This window comes from Nicotiana tomentosiformis, chromosome 11 (genome assembly GCF_000390325.3).
Source record: "Nicotiana tomentosiformis chromosome 11, ASM39032v3, whole genome shotgun sequence".
In the NCBI taxonomy this organism is placed as follows: domain Eukaryota; kingdom Viridiplantae; phylum Streptophyta; class Magnoliopsida; order Solanales; family Solanaceae; genus Nicotiana; species Nicotiana tomentosiformis.
In genome coordinates, this window is record NC_090822.1 from 126,991,615 (window position 1) to 127,006,281 (window position 14,667).

Here is a 14,667-nt window from a genome sequence, read left to right on the forward strand (position 1 = left end):
TTTTTATATTTTTCCGGCATGAACAGTGACCTTTCCGGCCAATTTTTGAAAACATTTCTTCAGGACAGCTTGCTCGCAAAGGAATTCCGAGTCTATCCATCCTGGTTACGACAAATTCCGACAACTTTGGAATTTTCCGGCGAGCTATAGTGTTTCCGGAGTGAACAGTGTTTCCGCCACAGAACAATGTTCTGTTTTCCTGCTGTAAACAGTGTTTTTCAAGCTGTTTTTTCAGTTTTCTCACAGGAGTTACTTATTTTCACTATATAAAGTTAACCCTACTACTACAAATTGTAGCGACATGGGAACCAATCCTTTGAATAGTCGGATGGTTTCTTTAGCAGAGTATATTGAGTTCCTTCAGTATAAAGCATGTAAGCAGACATCTTCTGAGATAGCTTCTGTTGTTCAAACAGGTAATAGCGTGACTTGTTTCTCCCAATCCTCATCCTCTGAGTCTTGGGTCATTGATTCAGATGCATCAGATCATATTTCTGGTAACAAATCTCTTTTCACTACTAAGTCACAATGGCCAATGGGTCTCAAACCATGGCAACTGCAATAGGTCAAGCAAGCCCACTTCTTTTCTTACCTTTAGATTCAGTCCTTTATGTTCCCAATAGTTCTTTTAATCTCATAGCTGTTAGTCGCTTAGCCAAATCACTTAAATGCGTTGTTTTATTTCTTGATGACCATGTTTTTATACAGGAACGCAGTACGGGGCGGATCATTGGTACCAGACATGAATCAAACGGACTTTATTACCTTATCCTTGCTAAATCACATGGACTCACATCTTGTCTTCCTTCTACAACTTGTCATGTTACTGATTCACCAGATTTATTACATAAACGGTTGAGACATCCAGTTTGTCAAAACTTCCGAAAATGGTATCTGGTTTATCTCACTTGTCAGCTCTAGAGTGTGAGTCATGTCAGCTCGGTAAGCATACCCGCTCCCATTTCCCTCGACGTCTTGATAATCGAGCAGAGTCACCTTTTACTTTAGTCCATTCAGATGTTTGGGGTCCTAGTCGGGTCAGTTCCACCTTGGGATTCTGCGACTTTGTCAGTTTCATTGATGATTATTCCCGGTGCACTTGAATATTTTTGATAAAAAATCGATCTGAGCTATTTTCTATTTTCCAGACCTTCCACGCTGAAATTCAAAATCAATTTAGGGTTTCTATTCGCACATTTCGTAGTGATAATGCCCGAGAGTATTTGTCTTCCCCATTTCATCAGTTTATGAAATCTCATGGGGTTATTCATCAAACATCTTGTCCGTACACATCTCAACAAAATGGGGTAGCTGAAAGAAAGAATAGACATCTTATTGAAACTGCTCGTACCCTGCTCATACAATCTCATGCCCCGTTGCGTTTTTGGGGGTGCAGTTCTTACATCTTGCTATCTTATTAATCGTATGCCATCTTCAGCTATCCAGAACCAAGTTCCATTCTCTCTTCCACCTCGTATCTTTGGAAGCACTTGTTTTGTCCATAACCTTACTCCAGCAACAGATAAGTTAGCTCCTCGTGCTCCTAAGTGCGTATTTCTGGGTTTCTCGAGAACACAAAAGGGATATCGATGCTGCTCTCCTGACCTCCAGCGGTACCTTATGTCCGCTGATGTTACCTTCTTTGAAACCCAATCATACTTCACAGGTTCAGGTCATCACTTAGATATTTTTGAGGTACTACCAGTTTCATCTTTTGGAAATTTAGTCACTCCAGCTCCACCACCTAAAGCTCCAGTTGTAGCTCCACCACCTATAGCTCCGGTTGTACCACCTATAGCTCCAGTTCCTTCACATAATCCAGTTCAACCTTCTGCAGCTCCACCACTCTTGACTTATCATTGTCGTCCACATCCAACATCAGGCCTAGGTGATTCACGCCCCGCATCAGATTCTGCACCTACTGCGAACTTGTCTCCTCTTAGTCAACCAATTGCACTCCGCAAAGGTGTACGATCCACACTTAATCCTAATTCCCACTATGTCGGTTTAAGTTATCATCGTCTGTCGTCACCTCATTAAGCCTTTATATCTTCTTTGTCCACTGTTTCTATCCCTAAGTCTACAGGTGAGGCACTATCTCATCCAGGATGGCGACATGCTATGATTGACGAGATGTCTACTTTACATGCGAGTGGCACTTGGGAGCTTGTTCCTCTTCCTGCAGGTAAGTCTACTGTTGGTTGTAGTTGGATTTATGCAGTCAAAGTCGGCCCGGATGGCCAGGTTGATCGGCTTATGGCTCGTCTTGTTGCAAAAGGATATACTTAGATTTTTGGGCTTGATTATAGTGATACTTTCTCTCCCGTGGCTAAACTAGCATCTGTTCGTCTCTTTTTGTCCATGGCTGCTGTACGTCATTGGCCTCTTTATCAGTTAGACATTAAGAATGCTTTTCTCCACGGTGATCTTGAGGAAGAAGTTTATATGGAGCAACCACTTGGTTTTGTTGCTCAGGGGGAGTTTAATGGTTGTGTGTGCAGATTGCGCAGGTCACTATATGATTTGAAACAGTCCCCTCGAGCTTGGTTTGGTAAGTTTTGCACAATTATTCAGGAGTTCGGCATGACTCGTAGTGAGGCTGATCACTCTGTGTTTTATCGGCATTCTGCTCCTAATCTGTGTATTTATCTAGTGGTTTATGTTGATGATATTGTTATTACTGGTAATGATCAGGATGGTATTACTAATATGAAACAACATCTTTTTCAGTACTTCCAGACCAAGGATCTGGGCAGATTGAAGTATTTTCTAGGTATTGAGGTCGCTCAGTCTAGCTCAGGTATTGTTATTTCACAGCGGAAGTATGCCTTAGACATTCTTGAGGAGACTGGAATGATGAGTTGCAGACCTATTGACTCTCCTGTGGATCCAAATGCTAAGCTTCTGCCTGGACAGGGGGAGTCTCTTAGAGACCCTACGAGATATAGGAGGTTGGTTGACAAATTGAATTACCTCACAGTGACTAGACCTGACATTTCTTTTCCGGTGAGTGTTGTAAGTCAGTTTATGGATTCTCCTTGTGATAGTTACTGGGATGAAGTTGTTCGCATTCTTCGATATATAAAGTCAGCTGCAGGCAAAGGATTATTATTCGAGGATCGAGGCCATGAGCAGATTGTTGAGTACACAGATGGATATTGTGTTCTAGTAGGAGGTAATTTGGTCTCGTGGAAGAGCAAGAAGCAGAATGTAGTTGCTCGATCTAGCGCTGAAGCCAAATATCGGGCCATGGCTATGGCGACATATGAGTTAGTTTGGGTCAAGTAGTTGCTCAAGGAGTTAAAGTTCGGAGAAATCAGCAAGATGGAACTAGTGTGTGATAACCAAGCTGCTCTTCATATTGCGTCAAATCCGATGTTCCATGAGAGGACTAAACACATTGAGATTGACTGTCACTTTGTCAGAGAAAAAATACTTTCAGGAGATATTGTTACAAAGTTTGTAAAGTCGAATGATCAACTAGCAGATATTTTCACTAAGTCTCTTACTGGCTCTCGTATTAGTTACATGTGTACTCGGTACATATGATGTGTATGCACTGGCTTGAGGGGGAGTGTTAGTTTACAGATATGTATAGTGTAGTCTTGTCCCACATTGGAAGAGGAGTAATATCTCCTTGTAGTGTATAGTTATAAATAGGGACCTCTTGTATTGTATTTATCATCCAATATCAATAACATATTTTCTCCCGTACCTTCTCACAAGTATTAATTAGAGTTTGAAAATGTCATAGCTGAAAGATTTGGTTCAAACGCGGCTTAATGCTCTATTCACTTTCTCTTGGAAGGTACAAGCCTCAGTTGCTTTCTACAGGTTCTATGCATCCTCTAAGCCAGAAACTTTGATACCTTTCTTCGATGGAATGATTAACAATCTGCCTGTATTTCAACAGGTGTGCAAATATAGAGCCCACCATATTATAAAAGTATCTTATGCTAACAAGTGCAATAGACTGATGGTGTATTTTCTTGCTTTCTGCTATTTGAAATTCAGAATGACAAACAAATGGTCCAAGATGCAGCATCAATGGTGTTTACCGGTATAGCTAAATTGTCTAAGGTATTACCTAGATTATATTAAGGATAATTTTTTTACTTAATCCTATTTCTATTTATATTAAGTAGAAGGATGTAATATATTATACTTCAACAGGAATACTGCAGAATAAACTATGACACTGTTATGCAGTACTTAAAAACCGCCATGGCAAACAGAAACTCTAATGTATTAGGTCGGGCCAGAGCAATGTACTCCATAAGCTATCTTGGGTTCGCTGTTGGCAAAGAGAAATTCAGAGATGACGCAAAACAGGTCTTCTACAAACTTTGTCCAGTACCCAATACTTCTAGTCTAGTCACATATGAATGACATCAATGTTTAAAGCACAAATTTGGGACTCGAGTCACTGAGGATAGGCAGTTTCGTAACATTGCGGAGTGGCTATGGGAATTTTAGTTTTATGGGATCAATATTTCAGTAGCTGATGCTTTTATCTTATTCATGCTTTTCTACTTGTACAATTAGAGTCCCTTATGCCCTAAAGACATGGTGTACACGTTTTACGCATTGGATTACTTATCTTGCTCACCCGACAACATCTGTCATTAAATTCCTCTTAAAAAATTGGTTATAATGTATATAACATGTTTTAATTAATCCATATAATTAGAGATTTAGTTAATTAGAAGAGGAGAACCTTCAAAGCTCTAAATAATTAATTATTGGGAAGATAATGTTATATGCCAGTTTTAGAAATAGAATGTCTCCTCTCTCTGGAACTCCCAGAGACTCAACAAGAGGTAAACCTTCGATTCTCTGATGAACTTACGGATGACATGTAGAGATAATGATTTCTCTGTAGGAACTTAAAAGTTTTCTGTTGTTTGAGTTGTAACAATGGAGGAACCTGTCTGAGCATCAGGTGAGAGAATGGTAAAAGGGCTCCACCTCAGATTCCAAAGTCTGTAACTCTATATTGCAATCTCAGCACCACTGCTCAGCCCGAACATCTTATGAAGAGCCATCCCAAGATGCTGGAAGTGAATATTGCCGAAATGCCAATCCTCTGAATCAAAAGCCTCAAGGGTTTGTCAAGAGGTACAGAGGTGGATGGGAGGGACCTTCGTAATTCTTGACAGATGGGACAGTGGGAACGGGGTGTAGCAAAAATGGGGGAGATCTGGTAGTGAATATCGTTGAAATGTCGATCCTTCTTGGCATTAAGTAGTTCTAAAAAGTGGGTGAACTTTTGGGAGGTTCTAGTGGTGTCAATTGCAAAATTACTGATATGTCAAGAGTAAAGATTATTGTAAAAGATGATAACAACAACAACATACCCAGTGTAATCTCACAGGTAGGGTATGGGAGGGTAGTGTGTACGCGGACTATATCAGTACTATATCATCTGCAAATAACATGCACCATAGCACCTCCCCTTGAATGTGGCGCGTCAGTGCGTCCATCGCCAAGGCAAATAAAAACTGGCTAAGAGTTATCCCTAGTGTAATCCCATCACAACTGGGAAGTGGGCCGAGTCTCCTCCCATTGTCCTCACCCGGGTTTTAGCTCCATCATACATGTCCTTAATCACCATAGTGTATGCTAAGGAACACCTCTATCCTCCAAACATCTATTTTGTCATATGCTTTCTCTAGATAAAAATTATTGTAAAAGAACAATGGGAAAATGCGTGTCTCATTGCTTGTGGAGGACAGAGTGCTCTGCTATGCAATGGAGGTTATAATTAATCGGACAAACCTGTCAAAAGGCCTAGAGTTGTGCCGCTCGAATGGTCATAAGAAAGAGGCAAAGATTAGTAAAGTTATGACAGAAGGGAATATTTTGGCCCGGCAGGCAGCGCAAGGCCACTATTTGTAGGCCAGAGTTACTTAACTAAAATTAATAATGTACAAAGGGACTCTAAATATTGGAGTATAAGGTTATTTAAAAAATGGTATGCATGTGTAATTATTATCTATGCCAACAGCGTTAGGAATTTCTTACGATTAGATGAAGAACATTCTACAGTATCCTATTGAATATTATGGATTATTCTCTGATACTTCCGTTGACATGCTTTAAACATGCATACATTCTGTAAGGTATTAATTCTTTTTGACATTCTACAAAATCCTACACCCTTCAATAGTTGGCGCAACAAAAAATGACTGGAGTATCTTTTCCATTCTCCCTCCTTTGGGATTCTTGTCTTGGTGTTGTGTGGTATATATGAACTTATTTGTCTTCTGTCATTTCTCAATATATAAATCTTAGCTTTTTCTTTTTGTTGTTTTTATCACAAGGTAATGGAAGTTCTTCTGTCATTACTAGGATCACAACTGAAGGCGGACGATCGCAGTAATGTTTATCTATTCTTGGTAGGTATTGATATCTAGATTTTACGAGCACATACTTTCTCTCTAGATTGTCTTCTCTCAATTCTCTTGATTTCATTTTAGGCAGGAGCCAGAATTTTCTTATGCATGGGGAAGGAATTTCTTCCTTACATGAGGGTAGCCATCCCTTTTATGATTCAACTTGCTCAAGTTGAACTTGATATAACCATCTATGATCATTCATACTCTGGATTATATGGATTAGATTACGATAGGTAATGTTTCCTGTATTTGTAAAGTTCACTTTTTTTCTTTTTATTGAATTTCCACGTTGTCTATTCTTTTCTCTTTTTCTTTTTCCTGTTCACAAAGATCAGGATGCAATGGTAGAAGTAGCAAAACCCAAAGTGACATTGTGGTATTATAGTCTTCTCATGGAGAATAGTTTATATTATTTTCTCATTCCATTGAAAAGTGGTACTTTATTTATCTGAAATGTTGTTGCCATCATGTATACTTGCTTGAGTTTGCTAATTTTTTTGGAACGAATTACTAAAGTTAATCTGAGTGGTATATATGTATGCTGCATTTTGTAAGACCAAATTTAGGATTCATATGATGGACTATCATTCTGTTGTATCTAGCATTGGAGTTTCAATAAATGATACACAAAATACTTCATTTAAAATTGAATATCCAGATTGAGACTTGATCATATTTTGGTTTCTACCATCTGGGAGGAGTTGGCCTCGATTGTGTTACAGCTCCCTTCCCCGAGACTGACATCAGATTATTCACCTATCATGTTGGATGGAGGAAGACGAAAAAGTACAAGACTCCTTTCAGATTTGAGAACATGTGATTACGAGCGAGGATTTTGATGAAAACGTGGTTGGATGGTAGAGTAACTACAATGTGGTGGGAAGCCCAGCTTACAGGCTTGCTAAGAAGTTGAAATTGCTCAAAGGTGTGAAACAATGAAGTTTTTGGGAGGGTAGAGGTGAAGATGAGGAACATTATAAATGAGTTGGGGGACCTAGAAAGGTAGAAGAGGGGAGGAGTTGGAAGAAAGTGAGAGAGAGAGAAATGATGGATTGAAGAGGGAACTAGCTTCTCTAGTGTTAGCTCTCACCTCCTAGAGTAAACTTGAACAACTGGCGGCCTTGTTAAAGCAGATAGAGCAATTGTTGACTCTTGAGACATAATAGTCGGTTGGTGCTCAATAAAAAAATCATCAACTGATTGTTCAGTCAAAGTACTAGTGACCTGGTAGATTAACCATTCATCTTCCTCCCTTGACTTGTAAAAATGAAAGGCGTATAGAAGAATGGTGTATTCTCCTAAAATACCACATCAGTTAACACAAGATATTTGCTCACTTCAGGAGAGTCACACTTTAAGGCCTTTGGGTCTAACTTGGTAACAAATGGTTGGACATCTCGAATATAACATGTACCTCCAAATACCTTAGGCTCCATCTGGAATAGTGACTTGTTTGGAAAGAGAACACCCTAATTCACACTATCAGCAAGCACGATAGATGATATGCGAATAATCATAAAACAAAGGGGCCCAATAGAGAGGCAGGAGACGAAGCAGCCCCCAGTTGGATTGGCCAACAAATAACAGGCCAGAGATATGGGCTCATTCGACTAATCAATGATCCCCGGGCCCACCTTACACAAATGTCCCAGAAATAGGGGATTGGTTGACCGGAAAGCTCAAGTAGGAGTAGGACACTCCATACAACTCTTTCTGACCCCCTAGTTGGGGCATCTATTAAGTACATCTACAAGACGATGACACTACATATGATATATCATTAGATTATTTATTTCAAAATGTGAAACTATATTTGCCCCTTCATAGTGAGTGGAAACTTACTTTCTATTTGATTAGTGAAATTTCTTGCCAGCTAAAGGATTAGTCCAAGTTAGATGGAGAAGTAAGAGTTTGTAGTTGAAGTTGGGAGGCTGGATAGAAAGTCATAGAGACTGCATCAGCCCAAAACTGTTTAGGAATCTTTGATCAGAAAAAACAGTACTCGAGCTATCTCAAGTAGATGCATGTTCTTCTTAGAAACTCCATTTTGAGAGGATGTATCAAGACAAGATAACTGGTACAAAATCCCATGTCTCATGTAGGAAAGGAATGAGTCTGAGAAGTATTCATTAGCATTGTCACTCTTTACTATGCACACAAAAGCACTCAATTGAGTTTTGACTTCAACACAAAAGTGGAAAACACTTCATATTGGTTTTTCATAAAAGAAATCTAAGTCATTCGAGAAAAAATCATTCACAACAGTAACAAATATTTATTCCCAGTTTTAGATATGGCATCGTCCCCGCACATCATAGTAAATTAACTCAAAATCAGACTCAACCTGTTTATTAACCCTTGGACTTAACGAGTTACAATGATGTTCTTCGTACTGGAACAAATCACAATCCAATGAAGAAACATCATAAAATTAAGGACAAAGCTTCTTCAACACATGGGAGAGACAAATGTCTTAACCGACAATGTGCTACAAATGGGGACTTGAAACTAGAGCAAGCAACAGATTGAGCCACCCATTCATCAAAGATGTAGAGACCATCAGATACATGTCTTTAACCAATAATTTGCTTCGTCATAAGATCCTGAGCAGACACTGTGCAAGTTGGACCTTGAGAAGGCTTTCGACCACGTCAATTGGGAGTTCCTGGACTTCATTATGAAGCAGATGGGGTTTGGGGAAAGATGGAGGGGATGGATCAAGTTCTGCATTTCCTCAGTCAGATTCTCTGTCCTGGTTAATAGTAGCCCGTGTGGTTTCTTTGGCAGCTCTAGGGGTATAAGGAAAGGTGACTCCCTATCCCCCATGCTATTCATTTTAGTGATGGATGCTCTGAGTAAAATGATGGATCATGCGGCGGGTGAAGGCTTGTTGAGAGGATTCTCAGTTTCGATCGGGGTGCTTAGTGCCCGGAGAGTCTCTCATTTGCTTTTTGCGGATGACACCTTGGTTTTCTGTGATGCCGATATGGATCAGTTGACCTTCCTGAAGCAGGTACTGCAGTGGTTTCAGATAGTATCAGGACTTAAAATCAACCTCGGCAAGTGTGAGATTTTTCCGGTGGGTGAGGTTGCTAACATTGATGCTTTGTCTCATGGTCTCGGATGCAAGTTGGGCTCTCTTCCCACTACTTACCTGGGTCTACCATTGGGCGCTTTGCATAAGGATACTACGGTTTGGAATCCAGTCATTGAAAGGGTTGAAAAAAGATTAGCATGCTGGCAGAAACGTTATTTGTCAAAAGGCGGCAAGGAAGTGCTTATCAAAAGCACTTTGTCGAGTATCCCTACCTATTACTTGTCCCTGCTGCAAGCTCCTGTGAGCATCACAGAAAAACTGGAGCGGCTTCAAAGGAATTTTCTTTGGGATGCGGCGGATGGAACTAGAAAGTTTCATCTAGTGAATTGGCAGACAGTCACTTCCCCAAAGAAGTAGGGTGGACTTGGAGTAAAAGATCTTAGGGTAATCAACAGAGCTTTGCTGGGGAAGTGGCTGTGGAGATTCGGGACAGAAGAGTATGCTCTATGGAGGGAGGTCAGAGTAGAAAAGTATGATTCCACGGGAGGGGGTTGGAGGACCAAGGCAATCACAACGCTGTTCGGTTGTGGCCTAAGTTGCTCCGACATGGCAGTTTAGGTGCCGTACCCGTGTCGACACGACACTAGTATTGGTGTGGGTATGGGATCCGTACCGGATTTGGTCAAACAATTTTGGGTACTTTGACCACGACGGACGAAAAAATTCGAGACTATACAATTTAATTCCCGAAATCTAAACCAAAACTAGGGTAAATTTGAAGAAAATAGCATACCTTATCTAGGAAATCAATCCTTTACTTATCTACAACTGGAGAATAAAAAAGAAATCTACACTTTACAAGCTATACATAAGTATTCCACAAAATTTCTCATAATTTAGAGATATTTTTATATTATTATTTTTTTGAATTATTTTTAGCCAGATCCCCGCACCCGTATTGGTACTAGGATCCGTATCCCCGAATCTTAGAATTTACATCTCGAAAGATCCGACCTCTAGATCCGTACCCGTGTCGGACACCTGCACCCGTGTCCGAGCAACTTAGGTTGTGGCATGTGGAGGAACATCATGAAGAACTAGGAAGCTTTCTATGGCAACATCACTTACACGGTGGGAGATGGAAGGAGAATCAACTTTTGGAATCACAGGTGGTGTGGAGAGGATACTCTGAGAGTCTCTTTCCCCCCACGTCTTCAGAGTTTCAAACCAGAAGGAATTGATGGTCCAACAGATTCGCAAGGAGCATGAAGGGGGTAGTATGGGACCTCTCTTTTAGAAGGAACATGCAAGATTGGGAGATTTCGTAGCTCCAAAATTTGTTGGCACTGCTATACGGGCAAGACAGGCCCCATCCATCTCGCGATTCTTGGAGATTGGGGTTGTGTGGCGATGGTTTGTTCACCGTAAAGTCATTTTACTAGAGTATGTTGCCGAGAGAGGAGGCTACTTTTCCATACTCATCGATCTGGATTCATAAGGCGCCCACGAAGGTGTGCTTTTTTGCATGGCTAGCAGCGAGGGGAGTGATCTTGACAGCTGAAAATCTGCGAAAGAGAGGAATTACACTTGTTAGTTGGTGCTACATGTGTAAAAGCTCAGGGGAAGAAGTTGATCATCTTATGCTGCGTTGCCATGTGTCCTGGGGTTTATGCTGCGTTGCCCTGTTAAGCTTTTTAGTGCATAATTCACGAAGTTGTTTCACTTCAATCAACCGTCCAAACTTTGTTATTGTGTGGCACCTTTTAAACCTTAAAGTCCAGAACTGAGCCTCTATTGTTATGTTGTGCTGACATGCCATCAAGAAATCTGAACTATGGAGTCAATTGGGTGATGACTTGCATAGCTGTCTTTTTCATCAGTAGATGATTTTTCGGATTGATCAAACATGCAGTCAAGTAGTAGAACTCTCAAAAGAATCCCATAAGTTGTAAAAGTACCCCATCATAGTAGTCATATTATACTCCTAATCCCTAAAGCATCTGCTTACAATACCATCATTTCTTGCTCTCTTTTCCATCATAATATACGTTCACTCTCGAGCCTATTTTTTACTTTTGCATACTGTCTTCTTCTTCCTATTGGTTTGGTTTCATCTTGATTTATTCGAACAGTTTCCTGGCCTTTGCTCATTTCTTCAACTGTTTCCATTCAGTACTCGACATGTGAAGTTGAACCTTTATATCTATGTTTAAATCTATAGCTTAAAGTGGCATAACTTTTTCCTCTACCTCTGTAAGCCTATCATAAATATCTAACCCACGGATCTATATTGATTTAGTATCTAAATCTATCAAACTCGTAGTCTATTTATTTTTCCAGATCCTGTTATTAATTCTTCTTCAGATGTGTAGTCTCGGAATCTGTATGAGCCTTAAGTTCCTACCTTACTGTATATGATTTTATTGGTGTATATTCTTTCTTTTGCTTTACTGAGTACGAAGACTGCAGGTAGAGGTGGTTATTTAGGTACAAAGGATCTTGCTCAAGTTTCACATCTTGCAGGGACATTATAGTCAAGTTTGAGGAAACAAGCATGTGCATCAAAGATAATATCCGACTAGAGGAGAAATCTATAGCCTGTCATCTCCTTGACATCATTTCTGTCTTGCTGGAGGAAGATTTCTACCCTTGGATTTCCCAGGTTGACTTGAATAATCACTTTCTCATTTCTCACGTGTTGTTGAGTAATTTAAGAATTAATAATGATCCCAATGGCTGAATGCATGAAACAGGCTGCTCCAGTCTTAGAACCACTTTTGAAATTCTACATCCACGACGATGTCAGGGAAAATGCTATTTTTGGTGAGATTTCTCATGATTTCATCTGGTTTTCTTTGTTTTTCTTTCCAATTCCTGATGCCATGTCTTAATTATAGCCATGAAAGCACTTCATGTATTCTGCTAATGGTGAAAAATCTCATGATTTCATATAGTTTTCTTTATGTTTCTTTAACTTCTTGAATTCTTTATGAGATATTGTTTTAATCTATGGTGGTTAAGCAATTTCATCCCTGTTGCGTTCTGCTAAACTGGCGGTAGAGAAAGGGACTGCTCAAGGTGGAAACAAGTGGTACTTCAAGGAGTTGTCTGGCCGTATAATATTGGCTTTGGGGGACGCAATATATTCGGTTGCCTTCAACACTAGTATTTACCTTTTTTTTTTTCCTTTAGGGAAAAGGTTTGAGCTCCATTTATCTGAATAAGGAGAAAGTGACACTTTGATTGCTATTGCATGCAGGAGCATGAGACAAAACTATGTGAAATTATATTGAAGGAATTGAATCAATGCCTAAAGGTACGTCATGTTATGATGGTTTCTTTACTTTGCGGGAATTGACTCTATGCAGTTTCTTTTCTATGATGGTGTTATGCTATATTTTGAGCTTTTTATGTCCATTATGATAAGCAACACACTTGTCCCAGCTCGTGAGAATGATATTCTACTAGAAGCAAAAGAAAGTTTAGTACTTGCAATCTTTTGCATAGCAAGACCTGAAGACAAGAGTAATGAGTTGCATAGAGTAAGATCTTCAGGGATAAAGCAAAATAGGAGCTCCAGACTTGACTCTTTGGCGCATGCAGAATTCAATGTTATTCCTACAAAAAAACATTCTTGGACCGTAATAAAATGTTTAAGAACTGAAACGTGGACTAGAATTTACCATAAATCCCGTATATACAAGAGTTCCCTTGACATGAATAGGCAAGATTGACGAACAGGTTATTGACCATGTAGTAGTTGACTCCGTAGAGAAACTTCGTTTCAGTATATCACTGTTAAGCCAACTTTTGAAATGTTTCATGATTACTGTCAAAGCAAGAAACGAAACTTGTAGAAATTACGTTTATTGGAAAAGCATCTTTTCACTTATTATGGTCCTTTTTGTGTGCTCTTTCAGATAAGTGGACCACATCTTGATGAAGATCAGGTTCGTAGAATCATGAATGGGATAAAGCACGTCATTACAGAAAGTTCATGCAGAAAAGGAAAACTCACAGAGAGAGAAAAATCAGATGACTTTGATGCTGAGGAAGCTGAATTGCTCAGGGAGGAAAGAGAGCTAGAAGAAAAAGTATTTTCTAGGGTTGGTTGCATATTGTTGACATTGATCAAAACCTTCAAGGCTGCTTTCTTGCCTTTCCTTAATGAGCTTTCCTCATATTTAATGCCTATGACAGTGAGTTTCAGCTCATGGTAACCAATGATATTCTAATGCCTAGGTTGTTTTCCACCAATATTTCTCAGTGTTCTTTTTTCACTGCTTGAAGGGCAAGGATAAAACAGCTAAAGAGAGAAGTGCATGTGTAAATATCTTTAATAAACTTGTGGAGGAATGCAGCGAATCATCTCTAAAGTAGGTCTATCTTTATGAGTTTTTTCTTAAATAAGGTCACAATTCTGATAGTTACTTTCTGTTCAAACCAGGTATTATAACATATGTCTTCCTTTTATTTTGGACTCAAGCAATGACGAAAATCCAGTTCTTAGAGAGGTTTGTGCATCTTGGTGGTTGGGATAGTTTTCAGACATGTAACATTTGCTGTATGATTCATCCAAACACCATTTGATTTCATGTTCAGAATGCATTTTATGGACTTGGGCTTTGTGCGGAATATGGTGGTTTAGTTTTCAAACCATTTATCGGAGGTATGATATCGTTGAATGTGATATTGAGATTCTTCTCATCATGGGGAAGTGGACGAAGAGTGATATGTTTTTGTATTTACTAAATCTCATGACGTGATTCAGAGGCTCTTTCAAGGATCAATGTTGTGATAACACATCTACATGCTCTTGCACCTGAGAATGAACAGGCATATCATGATGCTGTTTTTGCACTTGGTCAGATATGTCAGTTTCATCGGGAAAGTATTGACTCCACGCAGGTATTTTTTTGGGAATCCCTAATGTATTGACAGTTTTAACACTTGCGATGACCAGCTTTTTGACTTGCAGATTTTAAAATCTGAAAGTCAGTATACCAGCCTGATAAATGATTGCAATAAACTAGGACGATAGATACATGGTGCTCGTTTTAACCACTCATATAGTGATTTACAAGAATCTTCTATAGTTCTTTTTTTCTTTTTTTTTTAATGAAGTAATATGTTTTATTAAGAAGGCATCAAGAAGATGCAAAGTTACAAGAGGTACATGAGCTAAATAAACTAAAGATTACAGGGGAATATTGTTTGCCCCCAAACAAAGTC

The 14,667-nt window shown here is 39.5% G+C and overlaps 1 protein-coding gene across 16 annotated transcripts in view; it reads left to right on the forward strand.

The window, feature by feature from the left end:
• Positions 1-14,667, forward strand: part of LOC104103528 (uncharacterized) — an 82,182-nt gene that overhangs the window by 7,041 nt on the left and 60,474 nt on the right. For 10 of the 16 annotated variants that reach the window (XM_070188110.1, XM_070188108.1, XM_070188112.1 and 7 more), the window contains 14 exons: positions 3,809-3,913; positions 4,015-4,080; positions 4,174-4,332; positions 6,324-6,398; positions 6,480-6,631; positions 11,959-12,097; positions 12,189-12,258; positions 12,457-12,584; positions 12,695-12,751; positions 13,356-13,634; positions 13,726-13,811; positions 13,883-13,949; positions 14,038-14,104; positions 14,207-14,343. In XM_070188110.1, the coding sequence (XP_070044211.1) occupies positions 3,809-3,913; positions 4,015-4,080; positions 4,174-4,332; positions 6,324-6,398; positions 6,480-6,631; positions 11,959-12,097; positions 12,189-12,258; positions 12,457-12,584; positions 12,695-12,751; positions 13,356-13,634; positions 13,726-13,811; positions 13,883-13,949; positions 14,038-14,104; positions 14,207-14,343 (1,587 nt within the window). The remainder of the gene's footprint in view (positions 1-3,808; positions 3,914-4,014; positions 4,081-4,173; positions 4,333-6,323; positions 6,399-6,479; positions 6,632-11,958; positions 12,098-12,188; positions 12,259-12,456; positions 12,585-12,694; positions 12,752-13,355; positions 13,635-13,725; positions 13,812-13,882; positions 13,950-14,037; positions 14,105-14,206; positions 14,344-14,667) is intronic. The other 6 variants (XR_011411898.1, XM_070188104.1, XM_070188103.1 and 3 more) reach the window with 6 other exon arrangements.